At 54.7% G+C, this 27,018-nt stretch overlaps 1 protein-coding gene across 4 annotated transcripts; it reads right to left on the minus strand.

The window, feature by feature from the left end:
- Positions 1-577: 577 nt before the first annotated feature.
- On the minus strand, positions 578-27,018 carry KASH5 (KASH domain containing 5). 4 transcript variants are annotated; one of them, XM_060289494.1, is made up of 20 exons: positions 26,986-27,018; positions 24,398-24,535; positions 21,200-21,304; positions 20,589-20,775; positions 20,052-20,116; positions 18,816-18,882; positions 18,392-18,553; positions 18,028-18,145; positions 17,640-17,690; positions 12,383-12,460; positions 12,061-12,117; positions 11,754-11,813; positions 10,707-10,771; positions 10,456-10,543; positions 10,029-10,151; positions 7,887-7,945; positions 6,043-6,088; positions 4,269-4,333; positions 4,066-4,185; positions 578-3,959 (listed from the first exon to the last, which is right to left on the minus strand). In XM_060289494.1, exons 1-20 carry the CDS (start codon positions 26,999-27,001, stop codon positions 3,800-3,802), a joined length of 1,830 nt encoding a protein of 609 aa, XP_060145477.1. In that variant the 5' UTR covers positions 27,002-27,018; the 3' UTR covers positions 578-3,799. The 4 variants fall into 4 exon arrangements, with proteins under 4 accessions (XP_060145477.1, XP_060145474.1, XP_060145475.1 ...); XM_060289491.1 differs by having other exon boundaries at positions 578-4,185; XM_060289492.1 differs by lacking the exon at positions 26,986-27,018 and adding an exon at positions 26,837-26,966 and having other exon boundaries at positions 578-4,185; positions 21,200-21,385.

Below are 27,018 nucleotides of genomic sequence, written 5' to 3' on the forward strand. Positions count from 1 at the left end.
CCTCCAGTTCCCTCTCTCATCTCTCCCTCTACTCATCCTGTCTCTCTCTGCACTACCGCCCCAGCTCTGTCCTTTCCTCTCACTCTGTGCCTTTGTCCCTCTCCACTCGCATATCTGCTCCCACCCCATCCCCGATTCTGTCCCCTTCTCCTCTTGTTCTTTGTAACCTCCCAGGTCTCTGTCCCCCTCCGAGTCACTGCCCCTTTCTCTGGGTCTCTGTTGCTCTCTGGGTATCTGTCCTTCTCTGAGTCTCTATACTTCTTTTTCACCCTCATGGCTTCCCGGCCTTCTGGGGAATCTCTGTCTCCTCTCTCGACTCTTCTTTCTGCCTAAAACTCTTCCTTCCATTCTTAATCACTTTCTTTTTTCTCTGCCTGACTCCTTCGTGTCTTTTTTTTTTTTTTTTTCTTTCTTTCTTCTTTTAGGTCTTCGTCTCTCTCCCGGCTCTCATTTTCTCTGAATTTCTCTTTTTCCGCTCTCGCATCACTTCCCGACTTCTCTTTGGGCGCAGTGGAAAGTTGGGGGGGGGGCGGCGATGGGGGGACTCTGGAGATGCATCTGCCATTCAAAACCGGGTTCCCCTAAACCTACTTGTGTGGTATTGGGAACGGCTTCTAACCTTCCAGCCTCCTTTCCCTCATTATTTTGAGGATTAAACCAGATACACCATTAGAAGACTTAAGTACGCCCTTCTGGAAGCAAAACACATTATTAGAAAAGGGTTTCCAGGAATTCCCTGGTGATGCAGTGGTTAGGACTCAGCGCTTTCACTGCTGGGGCGAGTTCAATCCCTGGTCAGGGAACTAAGATCCCGAAAGCCACGGGGCCGCAGACCCCCAAAATAAAATAAAAAATAGAGAAGGGTTTCTGCCTCTCTTGCAGCAGCCTGCAGCAGTTTCTTCAGGGTTTTCTAACTGCGCGCCTCCCGGGAGACCATTGGGGCGCCTGGTCGGGGCGGGAGGAGAGGAGAAAGGAGAAAGGCATTAGGCTCCTGGGGGCACGGGACGGAGGCGGGGAAACACCTGGCCCACCGGTGAAGGAAGTAAGGAAGCAGCCAATCAGAATCTCTCTCTCTCTCTCTCTCTCTCTCTCTCTCTGCTCGGCCAGCCCTTCCGCCCCGCCCCTCAGTGGTGACCATGGCAACTCACTCCCTTAACTGGACTGCGAGGTTTCTGAACCTAGCTCCCGTGGCGCAGCTCGCACGGACTGCGCTCTGATTGGCCTAGAGAAGAGAGTGGAGCTGGGCGAGTCGACGTGGGGAAAGGGGGCGGGGCTGGCGCTTGGTGATTGGCAAGCTCTCCCGTAATTTGCATTTCCGAGAGGCGGACCGCGCCCTAATTGGCCGTTAGGCTGTGGGGTGTGGCCTGTTTCCCTGTTATTCAGAAATACTGAACAATGAATAACTGTGTTTAATCCTTACAACTATCTGGAGTTGGCCAAATTTTACAAAGAAACATGGCTCTGAAAGTTGTCAGCGCTAGTGAAGGATAATTGGAACCCAAATCTGTGCAACTTCAGAAGTCTAGACCATTCCACTACTCTCATGGAGAAATAGAATTAAAATGTTATGAGCATTTACTATATGCTGGGCACTCTTCCACATACCATTGTATTGGCTCTTTCAGCCTCACAACCCTGTGAGAAGCCTCATCCTCTGTTTGCTGAAGGGCCTGGTAACTCCGTCTTGGCCTGTGCTCTTCCTGTACTTCCTCCCCACGTCTTTTTTTTTTTTTTATTAATTAGGCTGCGCAGGGTCTTATTTGCGAGAATCTTCGTTGCAGCATGCGGGATCTAGTTTCCTGACCAGGGATCGAAACTGGTTCCCCTGCGTTGGGAGCGGGGAGTCTTAACCACGGGACCACCAGGGAAGTCCATCCTCCCAGATCGCTTGTCTAGCATTTGAGGCTTTTCACAAAATGGTGCCCCAAACCCCTTCCCACTCTACTCCCTTCTCCTCAGGAAATTTCAGCAATCCCCACATTTCAATCACCATCACAGCTAATAACATCCAGACCCCCATTTCTAGACTGAAAGCTCAGTGCTCAGGGCTCCAGCCACTTCTTGGAACCCAGACACTCACTCCTCCCCACATGAGCTCCGAGTGTCCCCCACAAGCCCACACCTTCTCATGGGTTCCCTATGTTGGGAATGGCTCCACTGTCTACGAGTCAGTAGGTCAGATGCAGGTGCAGTCCTTGCCCCTTCCCTCTTCATCCTCCTTCATAGCCTGTCAGTCCTGGCTTTGTCCTTCCTGCTCTGCCTCTTTCTGCCCTGCCCTTTTTTCCATCCATGCACCCAGCCCAGCTCAGACCTCATGCTCTCTCACCTGGACCATGGCCCCAGCCTTCTCCCCACCTCCTGCCTCCAGCCTCACTCCATTATTATTCATCCTCTGTACAGGCTCGGAAGGTCTCTTTCCCACCCAGAGTTGATTCTGCCCCTTCCCTGATCACAGCACTTTCTTGGGCACTTGGCAGTAGAGTTCAAGCTGGTGTTCAAAACCCTTAATGGGCTCTTGTCTGCCTATCTTTTTTCTCACAACTCTAAAGCCTCATCCTTCCCTGGCTTTTTTTTTTTTTTTTTTAAATCCAAGCAACATGGTGCTGCCTATGGCTTTCTACACACAGAGGTGCTTTCCAACCACCTGGTCTTCACACACTTTTATCCCTCTGCCTGGGACACCCTCCCCCGCCTCTGTTTACTATAACCAACCTTACCCATCTTCCAAGACTAAATGCAGATGTCACCTATTTGGGAAGAAATCTCTAACCTCCCAGGCTGGGTTAGGTGCTTTTCCTGAGCTCTCACAGAGCCTGTAGCTACCTCTATCACTGTCCTGCCTGGCTCAAAGCTCTCCCAAGGAAGCCTCTACAGTGCTGAAATTGTTCTATATCTTGACCCGGGTTTTGGTTTCATGGATGTTTACATGTGCAGTAATTTATCCAGCTGATACTTGATTTGTCCATTTATCATTGTATGTAAGTTATACCTCAATTACAAAGTAAATAACCAAAAACAAGTAATTAAATGTCCCCCAAACTCCCATCATCCTCAGGAGAAAAATCAGTGCTCCTCAGCCTGGCATTGGAGGGTCTATTTTTCTGTCTTCTAAGGTCTAGCCATGGCAAATAGATGATCACTAAGTGTTTGCTGAATGAACAAATGGCACACCGTTTCCTGCTGGCCGTTGGTGACATCTATGTGTGTGCCTGGCCCACATCTTGTTCTCCCTCTTTCTGCCAAGAGAGATGCTTGCTCTCCGGGTTGCCCTTGCAGCTAGGGGTGGTCATGCCAAACAGTTCTGGCCGATGAGACAGAGTCTGCTGCTGGCTCTGGGAAGGCTATTGCTTTTCTTTATAAAAAGGAAGAGATGTGTCCCCTTCTCCCTGCAGATATGACGTATGAAGCTACAACACCTGCCACCTCCTGAGCACAGGGGAAGGGCCAAGAGAGTCACAGAGAATCACAGCACGCTGGTCCCGGTGCTATGCAGACTGAGCTGTGGGTCCACAACTGCCCTCCTCCAGACTTGTTTTGTGAGGGAAATATAACCCCTAGTGCTTAATCCATTACTGGTTGTGTTTTGCTATTGTTAAGAAATGTAGTTGTCAACGTTAAAAAAACAAGAGACTTCACATAAAAACCCAATACAGGACTGTGGACCCTGCAGCACTGTATCTAGGGTCCCGGCAATGGGATAATCCCAAATCACAGTGGCACACCCACGGGATTAACAGTAAAAAGAGCCCCTGTTAAATCACTGAACTAGACGCCGCTCTGAGGCGGCAGGATGCGTGCCTCACACTGGAGGCGGCTGGAGGTAGCAGAGCTGGAGGTGGGGCCAGGTGGGGGTCGGGGACTGGCCCAGCAGCCGGACCAAGAGCAGCAGCAGCAGTAGCAGTAGCAGCAGCAGCAGCAGGCCCAGGACTGGCGCCAGGATCAGCGGGTGCCGAGTGACTCTGTGGGGAGGCAGCACAGTGCTTGGGGGGCCCAGGGGAGCCCATGGTATCCCGGAAGTGCCCTGTCTGACCATCACCCTCCTTCTGGAGATGCCTTGGGGTGCACCTGAGCTGCTGGGGGTGCAGGGGGCGCAGGCAGAGGTGGCCCCAGACTGGCCTCCTGACTGGGACCAGCTCCTTCACCACCGGCACCAGGGCTTGCTGCAGCTCCGGCTCTGAGGGCCTGCTGGGGGGAAAGGAAGGCAGGGCGATGGTGCTGGACTTTTTCTCTGCCCCCAAGTCTGCCCCCAGGCCCTTGGGTCCCTCTACCTCTCAGGAGGGCTTCCTGGGATGTCTCCAGGGTGTGAGTCTCCCAGAGGGATGGGGAGATCCACCTGGAAGGACAAAGGAGACAAACTTGAGACACCGGGTCCTGGATTGGGAGTGGTGCTAGGTTCAGCCCGCTGGACAGAAGCGACCACATGGAAGGGGGTGGGACACAGTGGTTCAGTGCGTGAGCCTCCCGGAGACGCACTGCTGCGTTGAGCCCCCAGCTCTGCCAGTTTCCTGCTATGTGTCCCTTGGCACGTCCCCCCATCTCTCCAGGCCCCACTTTCTCCATGTGCTGGATGGGGATGATGACGGCACCCACCTCACAGGGCTGAAGTGGAGAATGAATGAGTGAATGTGGGCAAAAACCAAAAAATCAGGAGGCAGGCTCAGAACAGTGCCTGGCAGACAGTGAGCGTACAATAACTGCGTGAGCTACTCAACATTATTATTTCCATCTTCTATCTGATTCTGGAAGTATACAGGCTCCCTGAGGGCAGAAACTCCATATTCTTGAGGAGCCCAGCCCTGGGCTGGGCCTAGTCCACCGTGGATACTGTTTTTTGGTTTTTTTTTTTGCGGTACGCGGGCCTCTCACTGTTGTGGCCTCTCCCGTAGTGAAGCACAGGCTCCGGACGCGCAGGCTCAGCGGCCATGGCTCACGGGCCCAGCCGCTCCGCGGCATGTGGGATCCTCCTGGACCGGGGCACGAACCCGTGTCCCCTGCATCGGCAGGCGGACCCTCAACCACTGCGCCACCAGGGAAGCCCCCATGTATACTCTTTGGGTCCATCTTCCTGCCCTGTGCCAGGCCCAGCAGGCACTTTAAGATTAAAGCCCCCAATACTCCTCCTGACTCACTTTCCCACCTCATCCCCCGTGTCTTTCTGAAAGGGCATCCCCTCTGCAGATCTCAGGCTTTCCCACCCATGCCTTTGCTCTGTGGATGATGATATGGTAATAACAATACAATAATAAATAAAGAGTTCCAGGAACACCAACCCCAGCCACTATCTTCACCACTGTCGCCTCCTGTGTGTCTGCTCTGTGCCAGGCACTTTACTACCTGATCCTTAACACTTATCCTCACCCTGAGAGCTGGGTAAAGATTGCTGTCACACTAGCCGCGAGGAAACTGAGGTGAGGCCCCAGTCTCCATGGAAGGGAGCGTGGTGTGGTGGGAAAGAAGTGGGCTTGGGGTCAGGCTGCTCAGAGAGACCATGTTGGACGGTGTGGGCCCTGAAGGGTCCCAGGTGCCTGGAATGGAGGCTGGCACACCTTCGGGGCTCACGGTTCTTATCTGAGGACTGCAGGCTTCTGACCTCACCAAATTTCCTTCCCTCTCTTCCCTTGCCTAAGAATCAGGATTGTCACCTGCCACTTTGAGAAGCAAAGGAGCTGGTGTGGGTGGTGCCAGGCAGGGCAGCTGTGACAGGTGCGGTGCCCCAAAGGCGTTCTGGGCTGGCCAGGGAGGGCCCGGCCCCTCCTGAGTGTGGGCGCTTGTGCCTGTGCATTTTTGCAACCCGGGGGTGTAGCCACGTCTGTGGTGTAGCGGCTGCAGCCCTGTATGTGTGCTTGGGGGGTCCCCTGGGAACATTCTGGCCGCCCACTGGCCTGCAGCCTCCCTCTACAGCACCGTCTCCTCTCATTAGCTGCAGCGAGGGCATCGTTATCTCTTGGCCTGCTTGTGGGTGTGGGCAGGGGCTGGGGAGGAGCTGTGACTACAGCAGCCTCATCTGAGGGCCTGCAGTGGATGGTGCAGGGGACTGCGTACCACGACCGGGATCTCTGCTTCCTCTTCTTCCTCTCTCCTGGGTAACCTGGGGTGACAAGAAAGTCGCTGCAAGCATCTGTCTCCCCTGCCTGGTTCCCATTCGCCCGCTGTGTGGCAGAACCTTTAAAGGAGGGCTCTTAACATGGATGGGCACCGTGGAGAGACCTGGAGGATATCCTGGAGTTTGCCAACAAGCAAACTGTTGCGAGTAGGTCTCAGCATCTGTATTTTTTCAAGGGAATTTTCACCAAATTCTCCAGAGTATGTGACTCCTACAGGGTCAGGGGCCTCTCCACCTCATTGGCTTTCTCAGCTGCTACTTTCCCAGCTGATCCCCCAGTTGATCAGAGGCTTCTGGTTCTCTCACACCCAAAACACCAGAGACTCAGATCTCTCCGGGACCCCACCCCCTGGCCCAGCTTCCTGCCTGGTGGGTTGGGCCATTTTCAGTCAGTCTCGGTCTTACTGGGTCTTGAGAACTGGGACTCCAGCTCAGACTTCCTTGACTCCAGAACCCAACTGTGTGGGCCCTGCCCCCATCCCAAATCATTTCTCTTAAGTGTGCAAGCTCCAGCCTCTGCGCCTCCTATGGTCACAGCTGTCTGAGCCCCTGAAATGCCTCTCTGGGGACTCAGGCCTCAAGCTGGCCAGCCCTGACGTCCCTTGGAGACCCAGAGGTCCACAACACCTGCCAACCACCTTCGCTGGGGATCAGGGATCCAGCCTTCCAGCCTTAGCTACCAGCTTCAGGCCCAACACCCTCAGGATACAGCTGTTTCCTCAACTCCTATCCAATCCAGGCTCGTGGGCCCCAGCCTCTGCCCCAGTCAGACACACAGCTGTCTGATCCTCTGGGACTTCTATTCGGGGACCCCCAGCCCCTCTCTCAAGGTCCAAGCTCTCGCCCCTGGTCACGTCTAGGGGTCACAGGATTCACCACTTCCCTCAGTCCCAGCTTCCCAATCTGTGGATCATGCTGCCCCTACCCACCGCACCCTGCTCGGATGTCCAGCCCCTACGCCAGCCCTTGTCTACGCCGCTGCTCAGCCCCCTCTTCCATTCCCTGGTGACGCTGGGGGAGGTCACAGCTCCAGGGCCCCCATCCTGCCCAATCTCAGCTTTCCCAGACAAGTCCAATTAGAGGCCGCGGCAGGCAGCCTCATTAGTTGCCGCAGCCGGGAGCCTGCAAGAGGGGAGGGGGAACAGAGAGGCACCGCAGGAAGGCAGAGGCCCCATGGAGGAGGGTGGGCCCAGACATCTAGTGCTTTCTCTATCCTCCGAGGCTGCACATGAGCCTCGTAACAGTCGGTAACAATCACAGGGCAGGGGTTCACTCCACCCCATCACAAAGTAACCGAGCTGGGATCTGAACCCAGGCTGTCTGATTCCAGAGCCCCTGATGATCTCCCAACTGTCTGGCTGCTCTCCTGGGGCACAGTCTTGGTCTCATTCATCCCACAGTTCCCTGGAGGCCTTGGGAGAGGTGTGTTCAGTTACAGTGACTTAGTGACTGAGCTGTCCCATCTGCCTGACAACTGTCTTCTTGTCTAAGGGCCTCCTATACGAATACCACTCCTAAAGGATCCCAAGCAGGGCCTCCTCCAAAAGTATTTCCCCCCAGGTGGGGTTGGGTGCTGGATGTCCTTCTGGAACGATCAGGGTCTGAGGGCAGGGCTGGGTCTCACTCATCCTGGTCTGCAGGCCCAGGGTGGCCTCAGCATGAATGAACGAGGGAATGAGTGATGCACTCCCTCGGGGCTCTTCCAGGCCTTGTACTCTAGCCATCTGAGAGTTGGCGTCAGCTAGAGGCAGGGGGATGGCTCAGGGAGGACCAATCTTCTTACCACATTGATCGCTCCTTCCTTCCTTCATGAGGGTATGCAGGCTCTGCCTGGAAGTTTCTCTGTGGGAAAGAAAAGCTTAGGTCTCCCAGGCTGCAACACCTGCCAAGAATTCACCACCTGCTTCTAAGCCCTGCCCTCCTCTTGGGCCCCACTTGAGAGTGGCTCTAGCATCCCTCCAGGAGCAGAAGCCAGAAGCAGGACAGTTGTTCCAGCAAGCCCCTTTCTCCTTCAGGACCCAGGAGTTCAGGACCCCTGCGCCTCTCACACTCATCTGGGCCCCAAAGAGGCTCAACGTTTCCCTTCCAACACTCTTCTCCTCCCAAGTTCCCAGTCTTGGGGACCCAGGTCCCCCTCCATTTTCTCTGGAGACATCCATCCTTGCCTGTGGTCTCAACCACCAACTCGACGCTTTTATAAGTACATCCCTGAGCTCCAGCCTTGTGCACCCACTGCCCCTGAGAAGCACCCCCCTATCCCTCAGGGTGCTTACCTCAGAGGGTGGCAAGCTAAGTTCAGCGTCTTTCTGTCTACTCCCTTCCCGGAATCCAGCGCCCTCAACCCCGCTGTCAGCAGGTCGGCAGCTCTGTCTCCCTGCCCCTTTTTCTCTATCCCAAGGCCCTGGTCTGGCTCAACCTTCACCCTCTACCTCTGGATCACTTTCCCAGCCTCCTCCCTGGCCTCCCAGGCTCTCAGCCTCCAGTCAGTCCCCATGTGGCCCCAGAGGGGTCTTTCTACATCCAGAGGTGACCTGCCCCTCCCTACCCTCAGCCTTCCTGTGGCTTGATGGAGAAAAGCACAACCTCTCAGCTTCATTGACAGGGAATTCCTTTCATTATCCAGCCAGACCTCATCTCTCATTAGTCACCCCCACTGCCCTCTGCTCCACAAACATGTTATGTGGTTTCACGCTCTCACATCCTTGCATTTACTGTTCCCACTGCCTGGAAGACCTCTCCTTTATCACACCACTTAACTTCTTTCTTTCTTCAAAATAAACTCGTGTCAGTTTCCCTGTGATATCTCCTTCAGTCGCCTACCCAACATGGAAACTCTCTTCTCGAGGCTCCCACAGGGCCCGCCGCCCACGTCTAGCACATGGATCATCCTGCATTGGGATGGCCTGATTGCATGATCTCTACCAGGCCTTGAGCGCTGGAGAAGCCAGGCCCTGAATGACTCCGCTCTGTATCCCCATGAGCCAGCGCAGGCAGCACCCGGAGGCCCGGGTCAGCCTTCCCCTCCAGCAGGCAACGGACCACTCTCAGCAGAAGCTCGCTCTAATTTACACTTCCCCTGAGGAGCGTGGCTCCGCCCCCCACAAGCTGTGTGATCGCCCTCTGAGCCTCAGTTTCCCATGAGTAACAGGATGAGGGATGAGGGTGCCTAAACCTTGCAGAAGCAGTGGGAGAGGTCAGTGAGGAATCCCACAGGAGCGCTGGTGTCAAAGAGAAACAGAAGCTTCTCTCAACTCAGGGAAAAAGTGAACAGAGAAACGAGTTTGTCTTTTAAGGATGATGAACAGCTTTGAAGCAGTATAATTTTCAAGACAATACAGCGTTGTTTACAGAGCTGTTAGCAATATTTCCTTAAAAAAAAGGAATTCTTCTGGCACTAACAGCTTAAAATCTCACTTTTCAGCTGTGAACACTGAAGATGAGTTGTCTTCGTTGTTTCAAACAACGTTTGAAATATTGTTCAGGTAATTACGGAAGTCATAAAACAATGGCTATTGTTGAATTCAAGATTACGTAGAGGGCTTGTTAAGTTTTTCTTAAAGGTGACATATTCAAAAGGTAAATGCTTACTGTACCTTTATGGTGTCAAGAAGAACAATTCACTTACTCCCTTCCCACTGTAGTCCCATTTTAAATAAGGTGATTCCTGACAGTGTATTTGAAATAAGGACAACCACTAGCATGCAATTTGTGTGTTTGCTTTGTTCACTTTTGTCTTCCACACCAGCAGGCCAGTCCCTAGAGGGCAGGGGTGGTGTCCTGTCTGGCTGGGGGCTCCTTGGCCAGCAGCCAGCAGGCCCTCAGTCAACATCTGTCTATGAGATGGGGAACAGTGAAGGCACATGGTGTCCCAGGCCCCTTTCCCGGCCCCTGGATCCAGTGGTCTCAGAGTCCCTCCTGTGCTCACCTGCCCCCCAGTTGGGGCTTCAGGTGGAAACTCAGCTTCCTCATTGGTCTCATTGATGACCTCCTCCCACTGCCACACGCCACACAAAGGGTTGGAGAGATCGGCGGCTGCCACTTCCTGTTTCTGGGAGAGAAGAAGTTGTTTCTGAGGCCATGGAGAGTCAGATTAAGGCAGAAGACAGGTCAGAGGTGGGATGGAGATGGGCTGAGGCGTGAGGATGGGAGGTGGAAAGAAGGTGGTGTGAGAGGTTGGGCTGGGGAGTCGGTGGGGGCAGCACCCGGCAGGGGTTTGGTGCTCAGACCAAGGACTGGGTTAGGGATGAAGTTAAGGACTGAGATGGTCCTGGGGGAACTGGGGTGGTGTGAGAGGGCTGGGTCAGAGTTGCCGCTGGCGGTGGGTTAGGGTGTTCTGGGGGTGTCAGGCCCACCTGCCGAATGGCCTGGATCTCCACACCCAGCGATGGTCGTGGCAGCTTGGTCCAGTCCACTCTCCTCACCTGAGCCCCTTCGGGTAGCCTGGCCACACAGTCAGGACGGGGAAAGCTGCCTCCATGCCTGCCCACCACCTGTCCGTCAGCCTATGCTGGGGTTGCTGCCCTGCCCACCTTGGGGCTGGAGGCCAGGGGTCCCTGTCCTGGGGCTCCCCTCCTGCCTCCTCCACCCCTGCCATTCCACTCACTCATCCAGCCCCTCATGGATCTGACTCAGCTGCTCCTCCAGGTGTGAAATTTCCAGCTTCAGTTCCTGCAAAGGACGAAGTGGGGGACCCCTGGGTCTCCATTTTTCCCCACCCCCCCATGCCTGGGCTCCTCTTCCAAGGTCAGTTCCACTCCTGTGACTTCTTTGGGCTCCTCCAGACACATATTGCCAAGGGAGAAGGGGAAGAAACAGTGACAGAAACTTAGGAAGCCAAAGAGAGGCAAAGAGCAACAGGAACCCAGAAGGTAACCTATCAGTCAGGAAAATTAAGAAAAGGAAGGCAGAGATAAAACACATGGAAAAACGAGAGACACAGAAACAGATTCACAGAGAGGCAAGAGACACATGGGGTGCAAGAGACTCTGAAGACAAGGTATAGAGAGAGGAGTCGCCTCAGGAGACAGAGGGACTAGACCCAGAGAGAGGCCGAGACAAGAATCTAGACAAGCCCGGCAGAGATACAGAAATAGGAGGAGGGGAGATGTGGTGAGAAGTCACCCACAGAGAATGAAAGTGGATGGGAGGGATTTCCCTGGTGGTATAGTGGTTAAGAATCTGCCTTCCAATGCAGGGGACGTGGGTTCGATTCCTTATTGGGGAACTAAGATCCCACCTGCCTTGGGGCAACTAAGTCCGCGCGCCACAGCTACTGAGCCTGCGCGCTCTGGAGCCCACACACCACAACTAGAGAGAAGCCTGCGTGCCGCAACTAGAGAAGCCCGTGCGCTGCAACAGAGACCCCGTGTGCTGCAACTAAGACCCAACATAGCCAAATAAATAAATAAATATTAAAAAAAAAAAGGAATGTGGATAGGAGATGGAGATAGAGAGAGAGAAAGGAAGCAACAGAGGAAAAGTGAAAAGGCAGAGAGAGACAGAAAGGGAGAGAGACACACAGTCAAACAGTAGCGATGGAAGAAACAAGACGTGGAGACTTGGAAAAAGATCAACAGAGACAGAAGCAGGCAGCAAATCCCAGAGATGGCAAAAGAGAAGTGGGGAGAGTGGGGCCAGGCCAGTGGGTTACCTGGATTGTAGTTCTGTACTCCTCCAAGGTCTTGGCCAGACTCTCCGCGTGGCGAGTGCGCTGGGAAAGCCCAAAGCTCACTGAGACTGGGCCCAGCCCTCCAAAGACGCTGAGGCTGGGTGTTGGGGGGACAGGCGGGGTGGGCTTGGGGGAAGAGCTAGGGCCTGAGGGAGAGCACCAGTTTCCCGGGAACCACTCTGATCTCTCCTGGCTAATTATCCAAGGATTACAGCCAAGCAGGACTTCCCTTTGCAGACTTGGGGCAGGAGACACACAGAAGGCAAATGTTTTCCCCCAGCCCCCTCACCTCGGAGAGGATGGCGTCTCGCTGGCAAATGAGGTGTTCACACTCGTAGAGCTGCCGCTGCCAAGGAAGGAGCCCGTCCATCTGTCTGGCATGCCCTCCCTGGCCTGCCCACTCTCCCGAGCCCCTCTCCTCAACCTCCATCCATGTCTCTGGACATCAGCTACACCGAGAGGGGTTTCAGCTGAGTTGCCCACTGGCCCTGGGAACCTGACGGCTTGACTGAAGTCCCTGATCTCACCAGACCACGGGGGCTGAAACTGGTGATTGTAAAAATGGCCTCGGGGTGGTAGGAAGTTGTCAAGGTGCTAGGGACGGGTGGCACCTTCAAAGCCTCTTTCTCCGTGGCCAGCTCCTCACTCCTCCTTTTCACTCCATCCTGCTCGGCCAGCAGCTTCTCGTTCTGAAAGAAGGGACCCTGGTCACATTCACTTCAGCAAACGGCCATGTTAATATTCACAGCTGACATTTGCTGAGCACTTGATGTGCCTTGGGCCTCATGCTCAGCACTGTCTATGTTTTAGCCCATTTAATCCTTCTAACCATCCTATGGGATCTCAGCTTTGATTTGCGGATGAAAAATCAAAATAGAGCTGCAAAAATGGAGATAAGATAGGATGCACGGGGTGGCTGTGAGGATTAAATGAGCTAATTATTATTGCTAATAGTTACTGAACACCTTGCCAGTGTTAGCTTATTTCTTATGCCCTATTTTAAAGATAAAGATGGGAATTCCCTGGCAGTCCATGGTGAAGACTCCACACTCTCACTGCTGAGGGCCTGGGTTCAATCCCTGGTTGGGGAGCTAAGATCCCACAAGCTGCGGGGCACAGCCCCCCCAAAAAATACCAGTATGATGAACCCCCATTATCCATCACCCAATTTCAATAATCATATACATTCTCCCCATTTATTTCTTCTATATTTTTCAAATTTTTTTGTTTTGTTTTGTTTAACCAGAGTATTTTAAAGTAAACCCCAGGCATCATATTATTTCACCTGTAACTACTCCAGCATTTGTATTTTCTACTTGAGGACTTTTCCTCTAGTAAAACCACAATACAGTGATCACTCTTAACAAAATTATTCATAATTCCTTAATATCATTGCACACCCAGTGCTCTTTTTTGGTTTCAGTTGTCTCACAAATGTCTTTTCACGTTTAGCTTCTTTGAATGAGGATCCAAACAAGGTCCACCACGGCTTTTGGTTGAAACCTCCCATTTCTTTTCATCTGACAGTGATCCCCAGCCTCCCCAGTCCTGGCATTTTTTCAGGTCCTTCATTTGTAGAAGAAACCAGGTCATTTGTCCTGTAGAATTGGTGCGTTTGGATTTGCTTTACTGTGTTCTTGTTCCCTGTGCAGGATATTTACCATGCTCCTCCCCCCTCATTATTTCCTATAAACTGATGTGTAGGTCCAGGGCCTTGTCCAGACTCCTGTTTAATTTTTGGAAGGAAGATTTCATGGATACTGCTATATGCGTTATACTGTGCCTTTCAGGAAGAATGTAAAGTCTGGCTGTCCCAATTATTAATTTTTACACTGTAATCATCCCCAGTTTTACAGAAGAAATTAAGGATTGGCATGGCTAAGAAACTTGGCCAAGGTCACGTGGAGAGTAAGTGGACTCAAACCCAAATCTGATTCCAAATCCTGCACTTTTGTTGCTGTTGTTTTGCAGTACACGGGCCTCTCACTGCTGTGGCCTCTTCCGTTGCGGAGCACAGGCTCCAGACGCGCAGGCTCAGCGGCCATGGCTCATGGGCCCAGCCGCTCCACAGCATGTGGGATCTTCCCGGACCGGGGCATGAACCTGCGTCCCCTGCATTGGCAGGTGGACTCGCAACCACTGTGCCACCAGGGAAGCCCGAATCCTGCACTTTTAACTCCCAGACTCCTCTGAGCCAGTTGCAGCCCTGGATGAGAATGGGGAACGAGCTTCGTCCCTCATCTCAAGTTGCTCATCACTGGAGGTGGAGACCGACACAGAAGCAGATGATAATACATGAGGTGGGCCTAGGGCCCTGGGCCTTGTGGGAGCCCAGGCTTTGCAAGGAGGATGTACTGGGTCTGAGTCCTCAAGGGTAAAGAGAGTTATCTGCAAAAACAAGGGGGCTGGGAGAGGGCAGCCCACGCCAGCCACAAAATGGGATTTGAGAATAAAACAGACCAAATTCCAGTCTAGAGCTTCCAGGCACCAAAAACCTAGCAAGTTGCACTGAGTTTTGACATGAGGCAGTCACTGGGGAAAGCATTTCAGGAGCACGGAGGCAGTCGACTTACCCTTGGCCACATCCCTCCTCCTTGCGCCCCTAGGGATACCAAGGTCAGCTCCCCGCCTCACTCCAGCCTGGCTCAGCTCCAAGTCCTCCATCAGCCGCCTTCTCCCCCTCTCAGGCTCAGCGGGCCTGGGCTGCCAGGTGAAGGGCAGAGGAAGGACGGGCCAGGAATGCTGTGTCAACATCTGTCCACCTGGTCGGGATTTACAGGCTGGATCCTGGGCCACTCGGCAGGGAACCTGGTTACTCAGCCGCTCCTGCCTCCTTCTGCAGTAACCTGAGCCCTGCTCTGTACGTTCTCGTAGGAAAGCTGAGTGTCCCTTACTCCAGCATTATTCTACTGTAACTTGAGAACTTGATCTATAGATGGTCTGTAGGCAGCTGCTGAGAAGGGAAAGGTGGGGGAAGGGAACCAAGAATAGCTTGTTTATCAAGCGCCTAGGATGTCCCAGGCGCTGCTCAAGGCACTTGACCTGGCACAGGCCTTCTGGGCCAGGAGGAGGCAGAGACTGCCGGCTGCCATTCACCCTGCTTATTCCCTCTCCTACTTTCCTTGGGGGTCCACTATCCACGAGGGCAGGTGGGTCCCAGCCGCAGCTCTGGAGGTAAATCAAGATGGAAATCTCAGCAGATTCAGGACAGATACCCGGCTGGTTAGCTAACCCAGCAGCCATTCTCACCCCCTCTCACTCGTTTGCCTCCCACTCCAGAGGCTGAGGAAGGTCAGATATTATCCCAGCCTCTCGTCATGTAATCCAGTGAGCTGTGAGAGGAGTCTGCTGGTGCGGGGGTGGAGTGGAGGTGCTCCTGGAAAAATGTTTCCTTCTTATGAAGAGAGAGAGCCGTGAGAGGAGCATTTGTCCCTCTTTGTCCTGCTTTGAGTGAGAACGTGAGGTCTGGAGCTGTTGTAGCCATCCGTGATCCCGAGGCCACGGGCAGACAAACAAGTCAAAAAGCTGCCAAACCAGCCCAGAACCTTCAAAACCTCTTGTTAAGTTAATTAGTGTCCTTCAGACTGAAGCCACCGGTTCTTTGGTGCTTTCTTCTTCCGAGCTGAAAGCATCCCAGACCTATCGGTGGCTGTGTTATCCATGTCAGGGAGTGGTTCGGCTATAATCATTTGATGTCACTTTAGCCAATGAGATATGAGAGGGAGGTCCTGTCATGGGGCTTCAGGGAAAGTTTCTTCTTGTTCTTTTTTTTTCTTTCTTTTTTTTTTTTTTTTGCGGTACGCGGGCCTCTCTCTGTTGTGGCCTCACCCGTTGCGGAGCACAGGCTCCGGACGCGCAGGCTCAGCGGCCATGGCTCACGGGCCCAGCCGCTCCGCGGCATATGGGATCTTCCCGGACCGGGGCACGAACCCGTGTCCCCTGCATCAGCAGGCGGACTCTCAACAACTGCGCCACCAGGGAAGCCCTCTTCTTGTTCTTAAAAAGAGATGTTTTGGGGGAGAGGGTGGGATGAATTGGGAGATTGGGATTGACATATATACACTAATATGTATAAAATAGATAACCAATGAGAACCTGCTGTATAGCACAGGGAACTCTACGGCACTTTGCTGTACGGTAGAAACCAACACAACGTTGTAAAACAACTATACCCCCAATAAAAGAGATGTTCTAGAAGAAACAGTCACATCCTGTCTGCACCCCATGCTTCACACCATGGCAGCCATCCTGCAGCGAGATTCCCATTGTCCCGACAGAGGGAATTTTCATGGAAGAGCCAGGGAATGATAGTGGAAAATTTTTTGGTTTACATGTAAAAGCCATAATACAGACATAGGACAGAGATGTGGGAGGATCAGGCAGAATGAGTATTACTGCCTGGACTGGGCAGAGATCCTCAGCGCTGGAGGAGGAGTTCAGGAAGAGTCAAAGAAGAGAACAACAGAGTGAAAATGGGCCCTGAGGCCAGTCCCAAGTCCCAGGTTAGACGGCTGGACAGGATGGATGCAGTTGAACCACAGAACCTCTGGAACATCTGGGAATCTGAGAGAGGTGTTTCCCAGCTCAGTCTGTGAAGCAGCAAGGTGTGTGAAAAATAGAACAGAGATGGCTGTGTGAGGAGCTAAGGCACAGAAGGCCCAGTGAGGCCCCTATAGACACAAAGTCACAGGAAAGCAGCTAAACCTCCTCTGTGCCCCTAAAAGGGTGTGGAGGAACCCCAGTGGCATTTGTGGGTTGTCGGGTTCCGACGAGGGATACCACCAGCAGATGCAGTGAGGACAGTACATCCAGAGACCAGAAGGCAATGCCAGCCCCCCAGTGGATGCCAGCGTGCAGTGGTGACTAAGGCTAAGGACCAGATGGGACAACGAACATCAGTCTGTGACCAGCAGAGAGAACAGACATTGACTGAGGAGCACTGAGATGCTGCATGGATCTCCAGCAACTTAGATGCCACCTTCCGTGCGGGCTTTATTTCCACCTAAAAGGAGTAGGTGGACCCAGAATTTTAACTAAGACGATGTTTTCTGTCTCAGAATGGGGCTTGAGTCAGCCCTGAGGCTGGACTGGGCCTCTTCATGCTATGTGTTAGGCTCTGGGCTAAAAGTGGCCATTTAATCCCCACAGCAATCCTGACGAACAGATACCCTTCTCTCCTGTTCTTAGAGAATAAAACTATGGCTCGGAAAGGGCACGTCACATACCTAAAGGCTGTCTGTTGTGTAAGTGGCAGAGATGGGATTTGTTTTTTTTCTTTTTGGTCGTGCTGTGCAGCATGTAGGATCTTAGTTCCCCAGCCAGGGATCGAACCCGTGTCCCCTGCAGTGGAAGCTCAGAGTCCTAACCACTGGACTGCCAGGGGATTCCCAGAGACGGGATTTGAATCAGGGCTGACTTTAAGGCCTGTGCTCTTTCCACCATAAAAAATATGAACAACACTAGCTATCTTCTAGTGAGCTCTTTCCATGTGTCCTGCCTTGTACCTAGCATCCTCTTGTTTAAATCTCACACAATCCAACCAGGGAGATTCCATTATTTTTCCCTTTCTCGCAGGTGAGGGCACTGAGGCACAGAGAAGGGCAGACTGGTCCATGCTTATGTAGGCAGCCTCACGTAACCGGGAGTCCGCCCCATGCCCCACCCTCTTACCGACTGTGGCAGTCCTCACATGCAGCCATGTGACCTTCAGGGACTTCACACATTGGGATTGGGCTTCTGAGGTCTCCCTCACCAGACTGAAGGGTGTTTGTTGCAGGCGGCTGGGCGTGTTTGGGGCAGCAGTGGGTAGGGCAGGGAGATCCTGAGGACTGGGGAAGGGGTAGGGGTGGGCACTGGGCCTCAGCTCACCTCCTCCTGCAGACTCTCTATCTCAGCCACCAGCTGCTGCTGCTCCTTTTCCTGACCGAGCCCAGAGAGAGAACAAAGCCGCCTTTTCAGGCCTCCTTGCCCCCAGATTGCCCTTTTTCCACCCCTGGGCACACAACTTGGGCCTGGGTCACTGAAGAGCAGGGCTGGGGGAATGCGTCTGGGGAGCCCTGCTGACTGCTGCTGTCCCCTTTGTCATGAGAGGGATGGCAAGTAGATGTGGATCCAAAGTCTGGGGAGCAGGGCCTGGACTGAGGGAGGAAGCCCGGGAGACCTCTGCCCTTTCCCACTCCATAGTCAGTCTCTGTTGCTCAGACTCCAAGATAGTAGGAAGAAGAGTGCACCTTTGTGCCCCTTGCCAGAAACCCACCGTCTGCCGGGCTTGGGCCAGAAGGCCGCGATTCTGTTCCTCCAGGCTCTTGGCCAGAGTCTTCAGGTCCTCCAGTTCCTCATCCAAGGCCTTGGCAAACTGCAGAGCCTGTTGGGTACTGAGTGGGGGCAGGGGCAGGTGGGCCACATGGGAGAGAGGAAGACAGAGATCACAGATGTAGATCCACTCAGAGCAACAGAGAAATCCCAGACAGAGACCCAGAGGAAAAAGGAGGGAAAGAGACTGAGTGTGGGGGACAGAAACCCAGTTTCTACCTAAAATACTAAGAAAGTGGCAGTGAGCCTGTGCCTGTGGGCAGGTGGGACACGGGGGTGTGCAGGAGGGTGGGCGGGGCCGGGCCCACCTGCGGAGCTGCTTGCGCAAAGCCAAAATTTCCTCCCCAAGGTGCAGGGAACCCTCCTCGGCTGTCTCCACACTGCGCTGCAGTTTGGCGTTCTCCCCAGCCAGCCGGCGGTTGCTGAGCTCCAAGTCCTCCAGGCTGCTCAGCAGGTCAGCTGTGGCGGGCCTGGGGACAGGGAAGGTCCAGGGTCACTGCCCACAGCCCTGGCCTCCTTTCCCCAGGTCGGGGTAGGTGTTGGTGTCGGGGAGATGCGGCTCTTCTAGAGAAAGAGAAATAGGAGACTGCCCCACTCTCCCTGCGCTATTAGCACAGCCTGTGTCCCTCACCCCCTTCCCGAAGGACCCCAAGCCTTAGGCCAGGCCCTGGGCCCTAGGCAGGCTGGAGGGCATGGGCAGGGGGAGGGCAGGGAGGGGCTGAGGATAGGTACAACTCAGGTCTGGGGTCTTCGCCTCCGAAGCTCTCCAGGTTGGCTGGATCCTCAGCTTCTGAGCATCCTGGAGGGAGACAGACAGAGGGTGGTGGGCTCCCAGGTGGCCTGAGATGTTGGATTGCTCCAGGATTCCGGCCTTGGTCTTCCTTTGGCCTCCATCCTCAGATTCACTCTGGGTGATCCCATCTGCTCCTGGGGTTGCAATTATACACACCATCCAGAAAGCCTCTTGCTCATGGGTACCTTGAGCTCAGACTGGATCTCCCCATAGCCCCCAACCACCCTACATTCATCATGCCCAACATTGGGCAGCACCTCAACTGCCCCAAACTTGTCTGTCCTCCCAGTTCTCCCACTCACCCACCCAGCCCCTGGGCTGTCCTGGCTCCCTCACTCCTCCTGCCTCAGGCCTCACCTTCTCCCCCTGGATCCTCACCACAGCCTCCTCCCTGGACTCCTGGCCTCCAGCCTCTCCTCCCCTCTCCTGCCCCTTCCCTGCTCACAGCCCGGTTGGAGGAGGTTCCAGAGAATAACAAGAAAGCTATATTTTTTGACTTTTGTTTTGTTTTTATAAGCCTGGAGAAATAGAACATGAACACTTTTTTATGGAGCACCTCCTGTGCGTGAAGACTTTGGGGTAGAATGGTGAGCAAACCAGCCAACCAAACAGCAGGGCAGGTAATGAGTCAGATAATCAGATTTCTGCAGGGGAGGACTGCAGGTCTGTGCTGAGGGAGCTGGAAAGAAAGGGACCTTAGCCTGCAGCATCCCAGGCCTTCCCCACCAGGGCTTCCCTATCAGGTGTGAAGGATTAGAGAAGACACGGAAAGTTTAGGCTGAGAAACAGCCTGAGCTGAGGCCAGGCCGGAGCGGGGCAGTGCCAGCAACAAGACCAGAGGGACCTTGAATGCAGGGACTAGAGTACAGGGAGGGGCCAGCTTGATGATGGTGATGGAGATGATGATGAGAGGTAGGAGGGGCCTCTGTAACAGGGCTGGTGGTAGGAGGAGTTAGAAAGAACCCGTGAGGAAAAAAACAAATAAACCCCAAAGCTCAGGGCAGCTGGGAGGCAGTCATGTCATGGAGGTATCTAGAAAGCCAAACTCGCAGCTCCAGGTTAGAGCAAAGGTCTCTGGAGTCCTGCCCCATCCCCTGCTCTGCCCCTGGGTGGGAAGTTCCCCACACTGTCTGACCCTGGGCCTGCCTGCTTCATTCTATATATAACAATCTCACCAGATGGCAGTTGCTGGGAGGTCAGGGTTCCCTCAAAGGCGGTCTCCTCTTCCAGCTCTAATCCCCTGTATCAAAGGGATGAGGCTTAGAGCTCCCTGCAACAACCTGCCCACTCCTGACCAGCCACTGGCAGGGGGATTGCGGATGGTGGGAGGGGACAGGTCAGGTGAGAGTGAGCACCGTGGGGAGGAAGGTGAGGCCAGATGGCAAGCGCCCGGGGCCAGATGGAAAAGCAGGAGGGGCAAGGACTGGGTTTGGAGGAGGGATAGGGACAGGCCTCTGTCAGCCCCTTAACAATCACCCTTCTCCTCCTTCCAGCCCATTTTATTTCTGCCCCCAGACTCCCTCTGCCTCCCAACTTCAGGCACTTTGTCCTCAGAACCCCCTCCCAACCCCATCTCTACTTTTCTCTCCTCCTCAGCTTCCTTCCAACTACAGCAGGTCGCTGTGCCCAAAGGGTGCTGGCTGCAGTAAGCAGGTATGAGGTTAGATCTTAGGAAGGGTTTCCTGGGGGAGGGGGGAGGTGCGGGGACCCACCCATCCCGCTGACAGGCAGCAATCCAGTCCCGCATGATGACCAGGAAGGTGTCCAAGTCCACAGTGGCCTGAGGGCCCTCGCCATTGGGGTCCAGGCTGCAGGCCAGTGTTTGGAGGCGTGCATCCTGGGGACCCCGTCCCGTCACAGCCTCCAGGTAGGCTAGTACATGGGTCACAGCCACAGTGCCTGGGGATAAAGCAGGCTGTGAGGGAGTCGGGCAGGTGAGGGGTGGGGGATGGGGACAGGCAATGGCTTTGAAGTGGGACCACTGGCTGGGCTGGTGGCACCCCAGCACCATGGCCCTTGGGCAATGGGGCCCAGTCATCCCCACCTCAGAAGGTGGACTGAAGAGGACCAGCTGTGCCCCACCAGGTCCACAGTGGCTGCCCTTCCTCCCTCTCCCAGGCCCCAAAGCCCCACCCTCCTCTGTTAACGTTCCCCAAGTTTCCTCCCCTCACTGTCCTTGTCCTGAAAGGCCTCCATCCCCTTATCCATTTCCTTCCGGAAGCTTCCCACAATCATCCACTTCACCCTAGCCCATCCCTCTCGCTATGGCTCCCCAGTTCCCAGCCGCCCATCTCCATCCCTCATAATTCCTTGATTCTCTGACCTGTCCTCTGGGGGTCACAAGCTTCAAACGTGGAGTTGAGTATTTGTTCCTCTAAGCTGAGCGGTGTCCCCAGGCTCCCCTCCTCTGGCTGGTCCGAGAGGTACACTGAGGAGACAAGAGTGCCAGCCCACCTATGAGGAGGGGGGACGATGAAGAGCAAAGAGGGGTGACCCCAGGTCCTGGCTCCTGCAGAGGGAAAGGAATTCATTTCAAGCTGCCTGGAGTTTGGGCTGGTGGGGAACCGCAGGAAGCTTTGGGTGGCAGCCACAATGTGAGGGTCTTTGAGTCACCTCCCCCATCCCCTGACCTGGGAATGTGGGCCCCATCTTTCAGGCCAGGAAGTGCCCCTGCTGTTGAATCCTTTGTGTTCAGTTGGCTCAGGAGCCCAGATACTGAACAAATACTCTGAGTACAGCCTTTCCTCCTCTCTTCCCCTGCTTCCCAGGCTCGGCTCAGAGGGGGCTAAGGGTGGAGGAGGGCAAAGAAGAGAGGATTCTGGGAGAAGCCGAGGGTGAAGGTGGGCCCAGGAGCCAGGAACAATCCAATATCGCGCGGGCAGCCTGGATCGATCACTCCCGGCAGCATCTCCGGTCTCCCAGCCTGCCTCGGGGCTGGGTCTCTCTCCTTCCCACATCCCTGAGGCTGGCGACATCAGTGCCCACGGCCTGGGGCCTGAAACGAAGGGGGATGGGGCAATCCAGGCAGGGTGGGTGGGGAGCAGTTAGGAGCTCAGAGTCCAGCTTCATGACTGTGAGCAAGTCTTTTCTCCTTTTGGAGCCTCAGTTTCCCCACCGGTAAAATGGGTGGGTAGAGTGATCTCCCCTCCCCAGGGATGGGAGGGCTAGGTCTATGAATTTGAAGAGCACCCCCACTCCCCTGCCTCTGCACAATGTGAATATCCTGGGGTCTGTTTGTCCACAGCTGTATCCACACATAACAGGTACTCAACAAATGCTCCAAGATATAGAAGGAGCCTATATATTCTCTACCCCAGGACCCACTGGGCCAGCCCAGCCTCTTTCCCAGGGCTGGAAGTGACCTATGAGGCTCCCTGCCCTGACCCTGGACAGCTGGGTATAGCAGAGGGCCAAGCACAGGCTGCAAGGTCTGACAGACTCAGGGGGCAATCTGGGCAAGGGACTCAGGCTCTTGGAGCCTCAGTTTCTTCCTCTGGAAAATGGGTGGGGGGGTGGTTACTTCGCTCCTGGAGAAGAGATGAGATAAAATCTGGAAAGGTCCTGGCAGAGGGCCTGGCACATGGTGGAAGCTCAATAATAAAACTGAACATGTATTCAGCCTTTAATAGGAGCCAGGCCCCTTCTGAGCATCTTACACCAACCATGGTGGCTGCTATTATTAGCCTCACTTTAAAGATAAGGATACTTAGAGACGGACAAGTTAGAAACTTGCCCAAGGTCACATGTTCAACATATGAGTGCCCTTTCTCATCCCCCTGATTCTTCAAGGGTTCTTTGTAGTGAGCTAAAATTTGTCCCCTTGGGTTTGAACTCATGCTTCTAGGGAAGGGGAGTGGGAATGTATAGTTAGGGGAGACACCTCCTCTCACTGTGCCCCCATGTTATGGAGGAGGACCCTGAGGCCCAGTGAGGTCACCCAGGACTGGCTGGCTCCAGATGTCGTGGGATCTGAGGATCTGCATGTATCTACAGTGCAGATGTGACACTCTGCCTCCCGGGGCCCCTCAGGAAGATGTCACTCTGCTTCTCTCCTGTCTTCTTTCCTTCATTTCCTTCCTCAGTGTCTCTACCTCTGTCTCTGTCCTGTCCCTTTTCTAGTTTTTTCTCTCTGGCTCTTTCTCCCCATCCTCCTCCCCATCTCTCTGTCCCCTGAGTCCTGCCTGCCTGTCTCCATGTCCACCGCTCCCATTTTCTTCCCTGTCTCTGTGCTTCTTTCCCCACAACTCAGCGACTCTCCGTTCCCTGAGCCTTCTCTCTCCCTCCTTGCCTTCCTTGGTCTCCATCCCTTCTGGGTGTGTTCCTCCCTTTCCTTCGGGAGCCTCCCAAAGCTGGCTCAGCCCTTGGCCATGGTTCCTCGGTGGCCGCATGCCCTCTGCTGGTGCAGACGAAGTTTAGATGTTTAGATGTTGGTCCCTCGGTCAGCCTGCCCTCACTTCCCGAACCCCGGTGTCTGCCTCCTACCTTCTTATCTGGAGAGCCTCCTGAGGCCAGAGTCCAGGCCTGCTAGGAGCCTCTAAGAAAGGGGTCTTGCCTCTCCTCTAGGATGGCAGTCTCCCTCGGGCTCTCTCACTTAATAGATGAGTTTCAGGAAGGGCAACCTAGCATCTTCCTCCCGAAGCCGCTTTCACACCCATTTGGTCTGCATCCATCCAATTATTCAAGGACTTAGCAACTGGGTTCCTATTACATGTCAGGCATTGCTCCAGTGCAGCGTGACCAACAGGGCAGCCGCTGGCCACAGTGGTTCTTGAGACCTGAACTGTGGTGAGTGTAAATTGAGGTGCTCTATTAGTGTAAAGTACACACCAGATTTTGAAGACTTAGTATGAAAAAAAGAGAATGACTCCAACACATTTTTATATTGTTGTATGCTGAAAGGATACTGTTTTGGATATATGGGGTTAAATAAAATCTATTATTGCCATTCATTTTGTCTGTTTCTTTTTTTTTCTTTCAATGTGGCTACTAACAAAATTTTAAATTACATATATGGCTCGCACATTGACCAGCGCAGCTCTAGGGACTGGGAATACCAGAGTGAATAAAACCGAGGCTGCCCTGTGGAGCTCATGTTCTAGTGGGGGAGACAGAGTCTAAACAGACAGACAAATAGATGTCAGTGCTATGAAGAGAAGTAAAGCAGGAAAGGGGAGAGAGTGCGACAGGGCAGCTGCTTTACAGAAAGCAGAGATCTGAATGAAGTGAGGGTAGCCTGTGGGTCACTGGAGAGGGTGCTCCAGGCAGGGGGCACAGCGCATGCAGAGGCTTCTACTCTCCCAGTCTGGCCTCCCCAGAGCAAATGAAATAAGGTGTCCAGGCAGGTGGGCACACAGCAGGCACTTCATCAAGGATCCCTCCCTACCGCCCACCCTGCCTTGAGGTGGAGGCTCAGCCACCCCAGGCCACCTCTCCCAAGTCCCCGAGTCACAGCCTGGTGTCCCATCCACCCACTCCTCCCTCTTCATCCTCCCACGGGACAAACAGGGATGCAGCCACTTACCTTCGGCAGCAGGGCCACCCGCCTGGCTCTCTGGCAGGTCCATGGGCCACCCCCGCTGCTCTGCAGCTGCTGGCGAAGCTAACAGCTCCCCCACATCACCGGGAGGGACCGAAAAGGGACCAGCTTCTTCAAGAGATCCTGGAAGGACAAACAGGGGAATGGCCTCCTCAGACCAGCCACCCGTGGATGAAGACCTGCCCTGCCCCACCTGTGCGCCAGGCCACTCTGGATTCTCAGAACCAGTTTGCCTACCCCTGCCTGGACCAGTGCAGCTCCCACTCAGACCTGTTTTATGGACTGGAGGTGTGAGCTGGGAAAATGGGGGGCCCAAGGAGTGGGCGGCAGAGATCAAAGGGGGTAGGGTCACTCCTTCCTGCCATCCCTCCTCCTCGCAGTTTGTCAAGTTCCCCAGCCCTGTCCCTCCTGCCCAGTGACTCTCCCCTGACCCCTCCTCTCCTTCCCTATGGCCCCTGGTCAGGCCTCAGCCTCTCCCCCTGGGCCCTTGACCCAGCTTCCTGACTCCAGTCTCCCGCCCCAATCCATCCTCACAGGGCCCCAGAGCTACCTGCCCCTCCCCTGCTCAATGTCTTTCCACAGCGCCCAAGCACTCCGTGGGCAAAGCCTAGACCTTGGACTTGATATCCAAGGCCCTTCATGGCCTGATCCCACCTGTCTCCCTGACCCCAAATCCCACTTGCTGCTCCAGCAACTCTGAACTGTGTGCTGTTCCCCAAACTGAGCCAGTTCTTCCCACCTCCAGGTCTCTGCCTGGGACATCCTCTTCACTGGCCCTTCCTGTCTCAGCTCCCATGTCCCCTCCTCTGGAAAATGTTTCCGAAAGAGGGGCTGTCCCTGGGTTCTCACACCACCCTGGGCTACTGACATTCTTGCCCTATCAGCTTGTATTTGGAACTGCTGGCTTCGCCTGTGAGTTTGATCCCCACCTCTCTCCTGCTCCCAGCCCTTCCATGGCTCCCTAGTGCCCTCAGTTGGAACCCCCCAGCAGGCGGCCCGGGGCACCGAGGCCATGGGATCCAGGCCGCAGTGAACTGACACCAGAGGGCCCCACACCATGAAAGTGATCCCCATGGGGATGGGAACCTGGCAGGGTGTCCTGGCACCACTGGGCGCACATCAGGAAAAGTGCCCTCAGGGCTAAGTCCAGCCCCTCAGGCTGGTGCAGCACAGAGCGGTCCCTGAAACTCCCGGCTTCTTCTTGCCACTTTTCTCTCCACTGGCCGACCTCCAGGTCCCTCACGGCCCATATAGGGACTCAGCATCTTCCTACGGTCCTCCCAGGCCCAGGCTCCCAGCTCCTCTGGGGAGCCTTCCTTGAGTGCCTAGAGCAGTTAGGGACTCCCTCCTTTGTGCCCTGACAGTGCCCTGTCCTGCTTCCATCATACCCAGGTTGACCATACGACTTACTGTCCCAACTCCAGGACACTTTCAAGAGTGAAAGGGGAGCTACGAATAATGACAACAGACAGTGGTGCCCATATAAGGCTGAACTGGGCACACTGGGGCACACGATCAACATACGGTCACCTGGGGCCTGTCTGTCCTCACCCCACCCACTCAGCCCCCCCTTTCCTCACCAAGTACTCCCCACGCCCTGCTCTCCCTGGTGCCAGACGGGGTCCACAGCTGTGGAGTGCACACTTCCTGGGGGCTTTTAGAAGGTCCTAGAAAAAGGGGTCTTTCAAGAGAGACCCTTCCAGAGTGTGGACCAGGCTGGGGGGTGCAGAAGGGGGGTGACGGCTGTGGGGCCTGAGTGGGGAAGGGTCCCTGCGAGCGAGGGTGCTGACAGGCCCTGGGAGCCTCTGACAGGGCTTGGGGGACACACTCCTGGTGAGGGACCGAGGGAGGCTCTGGTGGACCTCAGGGGTCTTTGACGGGGAGATTCTAGCAGGAGGAGGACCCAAGCAAGCATTGTGGGGATTTCAAGGGGGTCTCTGACTGGATTTCTGGGGAGTCTCCGGATTTCGGGGGAGGGCGTCTCTAACACGATTTTGGAGGGGAATCTGACAGGATTTTTGGTTTCTGGGGACCTCTGGCAGGACTTGGGGGGAGGGTTCTGATAGGAGTTGGGAGGAGCGAAACAGGGTTTGGGGGGGTGTCTCTGACAGGCTCTGAGGGAGAAGTCTGACAGAATTTCTAGAAGATTCTGACAGGATTTCAGGGGTCATCTACAAGATTTCCTGGGGGGTTCCTTTCAGTATTTCTGAGGGGATCTGGTCAGGATTTCAAAAAGACTTTTAACAAGCCTTAGAAGGCCCTGATATTGGGGACTCTCCCCTAGGATTTGGGGGCTCTGCCAGGATTTCAGGAGGGGCTCTGACCCGGCTGGTCCGGGGAACCTCGCCACGGCCAGGGCGCACCTGAGGCCACGTCCCAGTCTAGGGACACAGCTGAGGGCCACGAACGACAAACAAACGGCACCTGGGTCGTTGAGGAGAGACGCCTGCGCTGACCCCGCCCGGAAAAGCAAAGGCGGCGGGGTGGGACCGAGAGCGCGCGCGGCGTCTCAGAGCTCCTCCCCCGACGCAGGCGCACACGGGGGCCAGGCGTGCGCGGGTGTAGTCGGTTACCTGTAAGGCCGCGCATGCGTAGGGCTGCCGGGG

The sequence above is a fragment of the Globicephala melas genome, chromosome 19 (assembly GCF_963455315.2).
Source record: "Globicephala melas chromosome 19, mGloMel1.2, whole genome shotgun sequence".
Classification (NCBI taxonomy): Eukaryota; Metazoa; Chordata; class Mammalia; order Artiodactyla; family Delphinidae; genus Globicephala; species Globicephala melas.

Excerpts from the sequence above, each read along its gene's own strand:
- KASH5 (XM_060289491.1), bottom strand. Across the intron at positions 11,814-12,060 it reads GAGACGCCATCCTCTCCGAG|CGCACTCGCCACGCGGAGAG; the intron begins GTGAGGGGGCTG and ends GGGCTTTCCCAG. Across the intron at positions 10,544-10,706 it reads ATCCATGAGGGGCTGGATGA|GCTACCCGAAGGGGCTCAGG; the intron begins GTGAGTGGAATG and ends CTGTGTGGCCAG.